The following is a 15,224-nucleotide window of genomic DNA, read 5'->3' as shown; positions in this document are numbered from 1 at the left end:
TTTGATATTTGAAAAGCAGGGCCTAATATATTTGAAGTTGTATAGACAACTTGAATGGACTAATTCTCCTCTCAATCATTATAAAGTTATAGATACAGGTTACTGGTCTTATGTAGATAGACCGCCTCAGTGGCCTAGTTGATAGAGCGTCCGGGTTTGGGGTTCGATCCCCGGCCGCGTCATACAAAAAGACGTTTAAAGATGGTACTTTCTGTTACCCTTCCTGGCGCTCGGCATTAAAAGATTCGGAGTCGGTATACTGTGTCTGAGTGGGGTATTCCTGTTAAACTCAACGGGCTAGCACTATAAAATTGGCACAAACAGCTACACACACAAACACAAACACACACACACACACACACACACACACACACGTGCGTGCACGTCGCCATATAAGTTCAACAATCTTGAACTCGACGTTCAACCCCATTCCACCTCGTCTCAGCCCTAATGTACATAATTATCTTGTTAAAAGAAGAGTGTTGACTACTCAGCTTTAAAGCTCAGAGGTAGCAACCAAAAAATCTAAAGTACTGTTTAATCACTTGTATTGCAGCAAGAGAAAATACCAAATTCGTTCATTCTTTGAAAACGATGAACGTCATCAAAATAAAACCTTTTTTTAGCCTCCATAACAATTAATCAATACGTTGTGTTCGTACACCTTCGTGTGGTTTCTGTCAGTGAGGCTTAAATCACAACAGCAACTCAAAGTGAAAAGTGAAAAGTTTATTCATAAATATTTTTTTATATTCAGTACTTGCTTTGGTTACTTGACACGAGTTGTATGTACAGACGGTTAGTATCAAATACATTATATAATACTGTTACACACATAAACGGGTACAGACATATTTTACAAGGAGCACTTGGTTCGTAAATAATTGCACATCCACAGACTTCAAGCAAGCTGAAACTAACATATAATAAAAGGAAAACGACCGAAGAGATTATTTCTCTTCGACTGAGGAGAATCTGGGAGGGACCATGATGTGGGTGACCTATCCCACCTGATCTTGACTTCGGCACGCCGAGGACGCTGCATGCTGTAGATACTATTGTTCCTGCAAGAGTCTTCTGTCACAGGGTGTTGTTTTAAGTAGTCGATGTTTAACTACTTAATCTACTCATTGATTCATCTGACATTTATCTGAAAGTGATACAATTTGTCATGATCATACATTAACGCGGGTTTACGCGCCTCCATGTGCTGATGCGTGAAATGATTAAGTAAAGTGTAAGTAACGGGGAGTAGTGAGCTCAGCTCCGAGCGGAAGGGTCACAACGACTGTGGTAATTATTCAGCTGTCTATGCGTGTGCACATAGCTGTGTAGAACACCGAACTCAAGAAACATACTTCTACTCATGATCACAAGTATAGAGCTACCCGCGAGGAGTATACCTTTATTATTATGAACTGCAGATAGTGGAGTATTTAAAGTATGAGGTAGTAAACATTGGTACGAACTAGCCAAACTAATCAAGTGCTTAGAAATCTTCAAATCTTGGAATACATGTTGATTTCAAATCGGGATTTGGGTTTAACGTTTTCACTTCTCTGTAAAAGGGGATCTTTTCACTTTAAAAAATGTTCAACAAAGGTTTTAATGTCAGCAGTAGAATAACTAACAAAACTCATCTGATAACACGCATAGAGGACTTTCTAATAACAGTTTGACTTTTCACTGTGTGTAACTTAAAATGTATTGCAACTAAAACAAAGACGTTAATGCAAATAGCAGTAACTCTTGGATAGGAATGGATGTAACGATATGTAAACATAGAGTTTAATGTTGTCTACGACTAGGTGTGCATGCATTCTTCTCTTTAAACGAATAAGGAACGGTGTTACAATGATGGACGTACGACAGCTATTGTACATGAGGTAATGACGGAAGTACACTGCGGAGAGCCACACACATTTGGAGCCCAGGTCTCCTCACTGCTTGCATGTAATAGTGTTTAGAGTCTATGTGTTAAATGTGTTGGATAGTATTGGTCAGTAGTTGGCTAGGACAATACGATCTCCACGTGGTGGTTCGGCGGCGACGGCGACGGCATGGTGGACACCGAAGTGCACCGTGTGGGACACGACGACACGTCAGGCTGTCGTTGGACGCAACGTGATAACTGTAGCACCACGTGATGAGCACGTCATAATGCAATGGCATCAACGTTGTACGCCAGACAATATTGTGTGCGACATCAGCGGCAACGTTACGTTGACTTGTCAACTGCGGCCAATGTGTCGACCTAGACAGGGCAGTCGTATTGAGCACAGCTCCCTGTACCATTCACACACAATTTGACCTCTTCCACGTCCCATGTCTGGACTCCGCCCCAGCTGCAATCTCGTATACACTTGGCATACGTGGCGGCCATCTCCGGACTTTGAACCTCCTTCAATATGCCAACGAGTTGGTTCAGTTCATCCAGGTTGTGAAACTCGTATGAAATGTAGGCGATTTTGGTAGAATCAAGGCTGTAGCCCAAACAACAGGTGAAGATAACGTTGGCATGGTCCACTACTGTTCCCTTGTCATAGTATCTCACCAAACTTTCACAATGCGCGATGACCGGTGGTCCCTGGCACAACGCTTGACATGTCTTCAACACATCCGTAGAGCTGTATGTTCCAGGAAGCGCTGCTAGGCACAACAGCAAGGGACAGACCTGCAAGTGGATACAGCAAGACATGTACACTGGGTCACAAGCCATACAACAATTACACGTATATCGTGTGGTACCACACTGGGGGAAATGGTGCTGTCCTTAATGGTGAAACTGTACGTGGACTGGTAATACCTCCACAAACACATAAACAACAGGAGGAAAGCGATGAATGATTCTCAAACTGTTGCACTACTGCAATCATGCATCACTGCAACACTCACTAGGACATTGTGCTGAAATTAATTATATACGTATTTATGAATTTCACTAATTGTTTCTTAGTACTCATCACCGTCGGATGAATAGTGTATCTGCATACTGATTAAAATACCATCAGCCATGCCTTACATTACTTCAGTGTGTACATTCTATATCAGTTAGTTGTTTACATGTATTTATTACAACACTGAACAACTTGAGATCTTCTACAACCGAAGTATTGTAAACGCAGCGTTAGTGTGGGTTTGTGCCAGCTTATCTTTAAACGATATAACTGCGAAAGTCTTATTGCTTCAAAAACATCCTCACATCTTAGATCGTAAGGCTGATGAGGTTCTATTCATGGGTATAACGATTTCACATCGTCTCCCCGGTATAGACTACAACGTTTGCCTCTTTTTAATGAAACAATTAATCTGTTTGTTTTGTTCTAGAAATATGTTCATTGTTGAATAAGCCTACTGCGTTTAGACATTTGTTCCCCTGAGCTGATTTTGGAACCTTCCCAGGAATCCATCGCTCAAGTGTTAACGATGGTACTTGCTTATCGTTACTTGTAGCCGACATACCTATTATTATACTATAACAAATGTTATGTTTCGGATAACACTTTGTCAGTAAAGTTCAAATATTAGTACTTTTTGGGGGTTGGGACCCATTCAGGATTCGAACCCAAACTCTCAGAGTAAGGCCCCTAATCGCCAGCACACAAAGTCAGCGATCTGACCCACTCAGCCACCGAGGATTCCAATAAAACGGAAGTCAGACAAATGGTAGTTTAGATCACGTACTTTGTGTACCCCTCTTAAAACTGTAACTTGGCACGGCTGCCATGACCGAAACAATGCCTTTTTATAAAGTGATCAAACGTAACAAATGTTATATTTGGGATACACATTTTCTTAGTAAAGTATAAATTCTAGTACTTTTTGTGGTTGAGTCCCATCCGGGATTCGAACCCACTCTCTCAGAGTGGCAATTTACACATATCAGAGGGGTACACAGAGTACGTGATCTAGACTATTTATTTCTTCACCTCAAGCTGAGTGGTTAACCAAAGTAACCAATTGCTGATCTGTCCATCAGTTGAGCAGTTACCCTCAGGCATGTAGTCTCCCGACTCACACCTTTATACAAAACTGTTCAGGAAACGGGAAATACTTTCTCACATATGTAAACAATCTTACTTATCATATAACACAAATAGGCTGGGGGCGCTGGCCAGGAATATATACAGTAATGTCGATAGATTGGAAATATTTGAAATATTTTATCATTGTTATAGCTGTGGAAACATTGCAATGCAACTATACAAACGTTGGAGTTGGTTATACTGTGACAGACATCTACATTTATGACGCCACGTGAAGTGAGTTATTTACATTATGGCAGACATCTACATTTACAACGCAGCGTGAAGTGAGTTGGTTATACTGTGAAAGACTCTACATTTACAACGCCACGTCAAGTGAGTTGGTTATACTGTGACAGACTCTACATTTACAACGCCACGTGAAGTGAGAGGGTTATACTGTGACAGAGATCTACATTTACAACGCCAGGTGAAGTGAGTTGGTTATACTGTGACAGACATCTACATTTACAACGCCACGTGAAGTGAGTTGGTTATACTGTGACAGACATCTACATTTACAACGCCACGTGAAGTGAGTTGGTTATACTGTGAAAGACTCTACATTTACAACGCCACGTGAAGTGAGTTGGTTATACTGTGACAGACATCTACATTTACAACGCCACGTGAAGTGAGTTGGTTATACTGTGACAGACATCTACATTTACAACGCCACGTGAAGTGAGTTGGTTATACTGTGACAGACATCTACATTTACAACGTCAGGTGAAGTGAGTTGGTTATACTGTGACAGACATCTTCATTTACAACGCCACGTGAAGTGAGTTGGTTATACTGTGACAGACATCTACATTTACAACGCCACGTGAAGTGAGTTGGTTATACTGTGACAGACATCTACATTTACAACGTCAGGTGAAGTGAGTTGGTTATACTGTGACAGACATCTACATTTACAACGCCACGTGAAGTGAGTTGGTTATACTGTGACAGACATCTTCATTTACAACGCCACGTGAAGTGAGTTGGTTATACTGTGACAGACATCTACATTTACAACGCCACGTGAAGTGAGTTGGTTATACTGTGACAGACATCTACATTTACAACGTCAGGTGAAGTGAGTGAGTTTTGTTTAACGCTGCTTTTAACAATGCTCCAGTTATATCACGGCGTGTCAGCTTAATGTCAGAAGAAAGCCCAAAGTGATGCAGGTCTCAGACGTTTACCACTTCGGCGGAACCCACGAGCAAGGGTATGGTGCTGACAAACCTAGAAACATAATCAGGGCGAACCGGGATTCGAACCCACAATCATAGGTTTTTGGCGTGCCCAAGGGACGCAACTCTTAGACAACTGGGCAACCGGTGCCCCCCAAGTGACAACTGGTAAATATATACTGCTCAAAGTTTGCTTAGGCTCACCACTTGAAAAGGCAATTCGTCATACTGTGTGCATTTGCTGAAACAGCCAAAGACGCAATATTGCTTGAAGACATGTTCAGTGAAAAAAAGTACGTGTCATAAATCACACAATGACAACAAACAACGTGTGACCAATAGTCAGCCAGATCACCTGTTAAAATGAGAGTGTCTGACCAATCTGAAACGTAAAGAAATTACGGAAACAATATTCATTGTCCAAAACATCAACTCTTAGTAGCGAGTATGTGATCCACGTGATGCGATCACAGCCTGGCACCGTCTTCGCCGGTTGCCAAGGGAAAACTGTTCCACCGTTCATTTTGAGCATCGCCGAGTTCCTGTCGAGTTGCCGGAAGGACAAGGCGTCGAGAGAGGGCGATCTCCAGCTTGATCCACATGTGTTCGGTAGAGCTGAGGTCTGGTGACCGTGCTGGCCACTCAAAGCGGACATAATTAATGGTCCCCTGCTCTTGGGATTTTATCGAAAAATGGAAATTCTTCAAAAACTGTTGAAACAAAATTGCCTGCCACAAAAATTACTTTGTTGGAAGCTGTTTTTCGTTAAAAAAAATTCAGGCTCATGGTTTTAAATAAGAAAATATCTGGTTATGTAGCTGTAGATTGAAAAAAATATCAAATCTCGATGAAAACGCACAGGCCATCTACGCCACACTCGGGCACGACGATCTGGGAAGTCTAGACATTATCTCCATTCATCAGTGAAATGTACTGGAGCCCAGTCCTGGTCGGTCAAATAGCGGTGTTCTTCCGTCCAACCCAAACGTGCCAGTCTGTGATGCCGGGTCAGTGGGATGCGACTGCATACCCTCCGTGATCGGAGACCAGCCTGACGGTGACGACTCTGCATTGTCTGAGTAGAAACTTTAACGCCATTGTTGTTCCGCAGATCGTGTATGAGTGTGGTGGCAGTCACGAAGTGATGACGTTCTCTCAGTAGCAAATGTTGTGGTCTCTGATAATGATGTACAACGATTCTGTTACAATACATCCAAACAAGTTTGCAAGTACCTCGTATACATCATGCTCATGACTGCATGTCCCTGCCGGTTTGTTTTGAAATTGAGGTCCTATAGGGGTTACCCAATCATTGTGTATTTGAATCTTTATTTGTTGGATGATTTTTTTATATCATCAAAACTTGATCTTCAGCAAATTCTGAGTAGTAAAGTTTCTTTTAGACTACCATGTAGATCTAGACAAAGAGACAATTGCCTATGGATAAATCCTTAACTTTGTCAGTGATCACCTGTCGCGGTAATCCATCGGTCCCCTTTATGTAAGGGAAGCTATTCTAGTCTATCAGACGTTACTTTTGTTTGGAGTCTGCTTGGCCCTTCTTAAAGTTTTGTAACGGGATTACGAAATGCAGTCAAACACAGTCGCAAAATTAAACAAGGTAAAATTTCCGACATATTTTGGACAAATCCATCATCTTTTAATCGAGAAAAGCCATACGTACAGATACGGGAACTGATCCTCGTTAGATTTCTTCGTGATTTATGTCGCTAAAGTTGCCTACACTTGTGAAATGGTCAACCACGCCCATTATAGACACCGATTTTCAGTGTCTTAGATTATTATTTTGATAAGGATACCAGTTACCCAAGTAATTTGTCCCGATCGTCAACTCTGACATAATCGCCTATAGATAGCCATTTATGTTTGTAAACATTGAAAGTGGGCCTAGTGCCTTCATGACCTTTTATATTTGCAACTGTATCCGTAAATGACCTCAAGGAAACCGTTCTTATCAACGTTTAATCCATCCCATAACACATTCGCGTGGCAGTCTCTACATAACGTCCCGTGATGTGCGTTAGTTATACCCTCACTCTGTAGTGATAAATTGGCGTGTTCAACGACCACTATATACAGGCACTGTCCCGATACGTGATACAGGTCAGTGCCGACATATGACATATGATAATACCTACACGTCGACGGTCCTTGCCTATTTGGTTTCCATGGAGTGAGATGCCATACGTCATGGGCCAAACATGATGTATAGGATAGACTTCGAGGCGCAATAACTCAACATAGTGCCCGCGGCCTAATGATGTTGTTGTACATGTATTGCATAATGTATACGTTGACCATTTAGTCCTATACACTCACGCTATATAAGGCAGTATAATGGAATATCATTTAGGCATATACCAATATATGATTGTAGCGCTCAAGGGTCCGTGGACAATCTGTTTGACAAGGCAACCCGCACGTTCATATACACGCTTCACTATTTTTGATGACATCCATCATCATTGGCTAGCAAGACTTTGTTTACAAGGTGTTGTCATCGCAACGACACACGATCCGTCACACGTGTCCCCTGTGGGCATCAAAGTGGAGACTGAAATCGTTTTGCCCCCGGCAACCATTTGAAAATGTCCTGGGTGTTATTAGAAAGAGCGTTTACAGTGCCCTGTGTTCCATGCAGCCCCAACCCGAGAAAGTCAATCGTTCTGCATTGTACTGAAAAGGCTATATGCCTATAGTTATCTTGGTTGCGTTACAAATCGATACATGTTCTTAGTATCATTGCACAGGACATGTACCGAGATCAATTTCTTGTGATTCATTTCCCATCACATGTCATTGATCTATGTATGCTACAGTACACCTTCAAAACCATAAATACACAACAGACCACTAGAAAACCAGCACCACCAGTCCCCCATTCCTGAAGGTCCAGCCCTTCCTTAGAAATCGAATGTATACACATTAAAATAAATACTCGGGATTGGATAGAAATGATCTGTGATATATAATAATATTTTAAAATCATTTAAAGTTGGACACACACATAAAAAGCACAATTCTTGGTCAACAACATCATTTCAACATTGTTTACAAGTTCCGTGTTTTCGTAAATGTCTACATATCTGTCTGGTTCAATATATAGATCATGTGCGCTGCAATTAAATCAAGAAAAAAACCGCTCTAAACTTACGTGAAATCTGAAAGATAACCCTCGACAATAATTCAGAATTGACAGTAGAAATGATATCAGCTTGTCCAGAAGTGGACAGGGAACCATGCCGTTTTCAAAGGCGAAAAACGACTAGGCTAGTCTACATGTTTTACAAGGTAATAGACACTATATCCACTTTTGTACAACATTGACCATTATTAACCAGCTACTTTTCCATTTGTTATTTTAGAAACGTATCCTCTAACAGTTGCTAGGGTATATTGTTGCTAGGGTATATTGTTGGTGGCATATTTCATATTTTACCTAATTAACCCTTATATAACTAAAATTGCAAATGAGAAGTCCTCCATATTGACTATATATGGATGCATTGAGTGTGCGAGAATTACACCTAAAACTCTGGTCCAGGGATATATATATATATATATATATATATATATATATATATATATATATATATATATATATATATATATATATTTCGATCCTGTATGATACACGGCACACACAGACAGTCACACAGACAGTCACACAGATAGACAGACACACACACACTCATGTCCACACGTGTGTGTGTGTGTGTGTGTGTGTGTGTGTGTGTGTGTGTGTGTGTGTGTGTGTGTGTGTGTGTGTGTGTGTGTGTGTGTGTGTGTGTGTGTGTGTGTGTGTGTGTGTGTGTCTATCTGTGTGTCTGTCTGTGTGCAGTGACCCCGTTGATCTGTGTTTGAGATAAACACCTGGGTATGTATAGAACAATATATGTAACAACTTCTACAAATTTCCTCTATAGCGCTAACCTTTTTGAATACGGTAACATCGTGTTTAAATACTACTTAACTAAAAGGAAAGTATGCACGCAAGTGTGATGGTGGCTAAAGATGAAACAAACAAGACATGGTTATTCGATGGTGATGTTTTTGATAAGGGAATTAAAGTTGTGTTTGGGACCATACGTTTGCAGTATTTCTGCAACTGTTTTCAGCCTACTAGTAACATCTTGATAACGTTTGTAATTGCTTTGTCAAATGCAATTTTCAAAAGTATGTTTTCTTTTTCCTGGCAGTTTATGTTTGTTTGTGTGCTTTTTTGCAAGCCAGCTGTTGTGCTCGAGAAGATGACACTATCATCCGCACAAACAAGACATAATAGTTGCGGGATACAATTGTCTGCCATCTGTGCAGTTTCCATGAATTTGATGTACTCACTTATTTTTGGAGAATGAAAATAGAAATGGGTTTAATAGATATCCTTGGCCAAAGGCGACGTTAATTATGAAATCTTAATAAAAATAGCCTCTATGTTTTATGAGAACACACCAACAGTCCAGTTTCACTATTAAGTTCTAATTTTATTAAACCCAAAGCCTATCTAATTCTGTGTTGTAGAAAGTAAGATAACAGCATTGTCAGTGGTGGGGTTGCCTATCCTAAAACCGGCTTTGGACTCTTATGTATCAATATATCTCATATCGTATATATCTGTACGAATCAGCCCAGAACACTACTCCAATACTGAAAATACAATACAGCTGAATATGATGACGGTGCGGCAAGGTAAATAGCGCTCTAGATCTGGTCCGTGGATGGGTCGTATTGCTCAAACACTATATGATGTTTACGCAAGACTTACGATACGAGTGTCTAATTTTGATTTTACATGTATGGCACATGTGGTTGTACAAAATCCGCTTATCATCATAAGGGTTACACTTTCTCTCTGTCATGACGTCATATGGTCACTTTGATTTTTGCACTGGTTCCCGGAATAAACATACAGACAACTAAGCTCCAAGCCTCACCACTGGAACATATCAATCATTGTGTCTGTATCATATCACATATGAATATATTAACAAGTGCTTGCGCCAGGTGACACTATAACTGTATATAGATACCACATATTGCCTTAAACTATAGGGGGTTAGCAACCAGAAGAATAGGTCTATTTGCCCGCGGCCTGATCACTGGTTGCTCATCAAACGGTTTAAATTCAAAATAGTTTGTTATCTGTCCTGAAGTGAGAGTTGCCAATACAGTCAGGGATGACCGTTACTTCAGGGAAAACAGTATCAACATTGTTGTTGGCTAATGCAGTCGGGGCCGCGTCGTGAAGTACTGTCGCTAGATAGAGATCATTGCGGAAGTAGCACTGACAGTGCAGCTTGACACATTTTCCTCTCAGGCTGTTGGTTCGTGTGTTGATCACACTTGCAAGACACTGATGTGGAGTTACACTGTCTTACTTTAAGTGTTATCAAGTGTTATCATTGTCAATGGTCAGTCAGCCAGAAAGGTCTTGCCTTAGTTGGATGTTTTCGAATCTCCTAAATTACCCTTTATTTAGACGCGTTCCTCATCTTACATCTATGGTAGACTTTCACACTTTGTATGAGCTCACTTTGCTTTTTTATCCTCCATTGGCGTCATTAAAACAACTCACAAAAATTGTATCCAATGTTAACACGGCCGACCCTTGCAGAAATTTGGATCTATTACTCAGCCATGTATGAATGTATTCCTTAATTAGCATGTGGAACATAGTTCCACATATCCTCCTGACTATCCGATAGTTCTACACCCTGATGCCTGTGACATAAATCTGTCAAATACGTATGTAACGGAAATCCAAAAACTATTTGGGGGGATAACATATGCAGATAGTGTACAGTATTGAATATATGCACCATCACTCCCATGCAAGGCTTAGGGGTCCTCGGAATATAAACCTGTTCTTCTTAATGACGTGTTACAGCATGCACCTGAACACACTGTCACCATCTCAGTGGCCCGGCGAATTTAATGGTCGCAGAACCCCGTGCACCACACGACAGAACACTAATCCCGCAATCCTTACAAGGTTAAATGACCAAGGTCGTAAATATCCCACAAGTGTATAATGTAAGGTGGTATAAAAGTAGGCATCCTTGTCCGACGTGATGTAAGCCTTCGGAAAGTTTGGACATGGAAATGCCCACTTACTGCTGCCCCCACCCACCTAAAACCTGACTGCAGGGGTCTCCCCAGAGGGCATGTAGCGTTAGTTGGTGTCACATGGACTCAAGTCAGTTTCATGTTGGAAGTGGATACCTTAAATCGATGTAATGGATGGAAGATGGTGTAACATGTGTTCGCTTGACATAACGTCAATACTACTAAGCTTCGTATAAAGCGTCATCTCAGTAATGACGTCGGCATCCACTGGTCCAATTGTGTCACTGGCGTATCTTCAATATCATTACTTTTCTTTTATTCGGGGACAATTTCTTAGTTGAGATGCATGTAGGCATAACAGGAACAACAGACTGGCACATCCCCCGTGTGACAAACAGTCAGTCCAGGGATGCAAATCGTTTTCGTTTTAGCCAACATACATAACCAGTCCGTGGCATTGAATACCATTCCCCATCCCCCCAAAAAACAAAAAAACAGAAAAAACACAACAAAAACGCACGCACGCATGCACACACACACACTCAGCACATACAAGATTCAGCTGTAGCCATATATACTCTTGTCAGAACAGCGTCAGCATGTTCATCCAGTCATCTCCACAACACACAACCTCATTCACAGTGGAAGGTTGCATGAACGTGGCAGGTTTGTTAATAATTACATATTTACATTCATGTACTACAGATTAAGAGTCACACTCAATGGTTGTACGCTAATCTCCCATTCCCTTATCATAGAGGCATGTAGCGGGGTACGCCCTAGGCTAATCTTGACGCAACCACAATGATTTCTTCTGCCAGCATGATATAGAGGACGAAGGCCATGTACTAAGTGATTTGAACCTCTGTGTTGACTATTGATATGAACCTCTGTGCTGACTATTGAAATGAACCTGTGCTGACTATTGATATGAACCTCTGTGCTGACTATTGATATGACCCTCTGTGCTGACTATTGGAATGAACCTGTGCTGACTATTGATATGAACCTCTGTGCTGACTATTGATATGACCCTCTGTGCTGACTATTGGAATGAACCTGTGCTGACTATTGATATGACCCTCTGTGCTGACTATTGAAATGACCCTCTGTGCTGACTATTGAAATGAACCTCTGTGCTGACTATTGAAATGAACCTGTGTTGACTATTGATATGAACCTCTGTGCTGACTATTGATATGACCCTCTGTGCTGACTATTGAAATGAACCTGTGCTGACTATTGATATGAACCTCTGTGCTGACTATTGAAATGACCCTCTGTGCTGACTATTGAAATGAACCTCTGTGCTGACTATTGAAATGAACCTGTGTTGACTATTGATATGAACCTCTGTGCTGACTATTGATATGACCCTCTCTGTTGACATGTTTGCAGTGTTTGCCAGCTGATGAAGATCTCCCCAAGCGTCATGTTGGCTAAGATGCTCTTGGCCTGAGTTTAAGCCTCCTACATATTTCACTCACAATTCTGTGAAACCTCATAAATGCATTAGCAGAATTTACTCATTCCATTTAATAGTATTTATGAAGTGGTTTTACAGTGCACAATGTAATCTAACAATGCCACACATAAAACACGCGCATAACTCACCGCCGTAACAGACGCCGCGTTTTATAGCCTTCACATTCACCTTGCACGGTCATTAACGCGCCAGTCAGCTCGTATTGCAGGTAACGTATAACGCCAACATATCTGTCATTGGTATTCTCCAGAATCCCGGTATTAGTAAGCATATTCCTATATATGGCCTTGGTATGGTTTCTACATCTGTATATTCCTAGATATTGCCCTGGTATGGCTTCTACATCTGTATATTCCTAGATATTGCCTTAGTATGGCTTCTACATCTGTATCTTCCGAGATATTGCCCTGGTATGACTTCTACATTAGTATATTCCTAGGTACGACCCTGGTATGACGTCTTCATTAGTATATTCCTAGATATTGCCCTGGTATGACGTCTTCATTAGTATATTCCTAGATATTGACATGGTGTGACTTCTTCGTTAGTATATTCCTAGATATTGACATGGTGTGACTTCTTCGTTAGTATTTTCCTAGATATTGACATGGTGTGACTTCTACATTAGTATATTCCTAGATATTGCCCTGGTATGACTTCTTCGTTAGTATATTCCTAGATATTGACATGGTGTGACTTCTTCGTTAGTATTTTCCTAGATATTGACATGGTGTGACTTCTACATTAGTATATTCCTAGATATTGCCCTGGTATGACGTCTTCATTAGTATATTCCTAGATATTGACATGGTGTGACTTCTTCGTTAGTATATTCCTAGATATTGACATGGTGTGACTTCTTCGTTAGTATATTCCTAGATATTGACATGGTGTGACTTCTACATTAGTATATTCCTAGATATTGACCTGTGTGACTTCTACGTTAACATATTCCTAGATATTGACATGGTGTGACTTCTACATTAGTATATTTCTAGATATTGACATGGTGTGACTTCTACGTTAACATATTCCTAGGTAATCTATGTAAGTCAGAGCAATGTGTATAACTAGAAATGGACGGTGAACCTAGTGTCAGTTCTATGATATTATTTTTCCAGATATTTTTGTTAGAAATACACACATACTTCAGTAACACGTAAGGTCGTATAATGTGGACATCGTTTTGAAATACGTAAACATGCTCACCAGAATCAGTTTGGGTAATTCCATAGTCACTGCGAAATACGAGTCAAATGTAGGCAGGTTGAAAGTCATGAACAGATGATAAGCACGCTGATTACTCCAGTTGAATGAGTTTTAGTTCGCGCCTGGCGACTTTCGCTTTTTATACGGATAATCTGCCCGAGGCGGTGGATCTATGGCGGGGCGAGGGGCGGGGCCTGGATATGATATACGAGCTATGTTCCTCACAAGAACGGTTGTATTCGTCACTTGCCTGCTGGCTGTCACGTGGTGTGCCAATCAAACACATACACAGAGAGACACACACGCGTATACTCCTAGAATATACTGAATGTTGGTACTGGGTTATGTACTGCGTATGTCTACCAGGCGTATGCCTCCCCCGACCACCTCCTCACCCACCTCACAGTACTCACAGAACGAAGACGTAAGACAACAACGGAGAAACAATTTCTTAAGAATGTTTAGTGCGCTGAGGTAGCAATGTAAGTATGTGGAGGAGTGTCTTTTACACGCCAGGTCTGTGTGCGCGAACCATGGCACACTGTGAGAGCACAAAGAATGATTCATATATTCATTTTGTAAGACCACTGGAGCCCTTTAGTGCCGACAGATTCATACAAACTGTGCCTACATGTCTACGGATCAGTTAACATGAAACATGAAGGAGAGTGAGAATAATGGTATACATGCCGGCGTTCGTTTACTTTGTGTCCATCTCACTTCCCGTGTTTGCTATTGTTGTTCTCTAGTTCATTTACTCAATTTTTATATTTTCTGTCCTTGAGATCAAGATGATAACTATTTGCAAAGGGAAAGGGAAAAAGGTGAAGTCTCGGGGTGTTCGCGATAATTAAAGCTGTGTACAGCCTCAACATGAATGATTCCGTTTTTCTAGCTTGCTACAGTAGGCTCATTCTGCATGAGACGCTCTTTCAAACTGTGTACACTAGTCTCAGGGAATGATGCAGTGTTTCCAGCTGTGCACAGCCCTAGGTTTAATTAAAGATTTTTCCTATTTAATTGAGTAACATTTTATCCAAGTTTAAACCAAGGGATAAAAAACGAAAGAGGACAAAAATATGATAGGAAAAATGAATATCCCATGTTCAATAAAACAATACTTACAAATTGAATGAGAGAACATTAGACATGATTCTCTTTTTCAACTTGAAAATTTATGAGTCAAGAACACGTTCAATATTGAAACTGTAAAAAATGTAACAAACCAATGCG

General features: G+C 40.8%; 1 protein-coding gene across 1 annotated transcript; it reads right to left on the bottom strand.

Annotated features, from left to right (window-relative positions):
• Positions 1 to 768: 768 nt before the first annotated feature.
• LOC139443199 (uncharacterized) lies at positions 769 to 14,382 on the bottom strand. Its single transcript, XM_071224161.1, has 2 exons — positions 13,992 to 14,382; positions 769 to 2,674 (listed from the first exon to the last, which is right to left on the bottom strand). Exons 1-2 carry the CDS (start codon positions 14,058 to 14,060, stop codon positions 2,255 to 2,257), a joined length of 489 nt encoding a protein of 162 aa, XP_071080262.1. The 5' UTR covers positions 14,061 to 14,382; the 3' UTR covers positions 769 to 2,254.
• Positions 14,383 to 15,224: the final 842 nt, after the last annotated feature.

The sequence above is a fragment of the Haliotis cracherodii genome, unplaced genomic scaffold, assembly GCF_022045235.1.
Source record: "Haliotis cracherodii isolate W230 unplaced genomic scaffold, xgHalCrac1.p SCAF_5, whole genome shotgun sequence".
NCBI lineage: Eukaryota > Metazoa > Mollusca > Gastropoda > Lepetellida > Haliotidae > Haliotis > Haliotis cracherodii.
The sequence above is the reverse complement of the archived record's forward strand: the minus strand, read 5'-3'. Positions and strand labels throughout refer to the sequence as shown.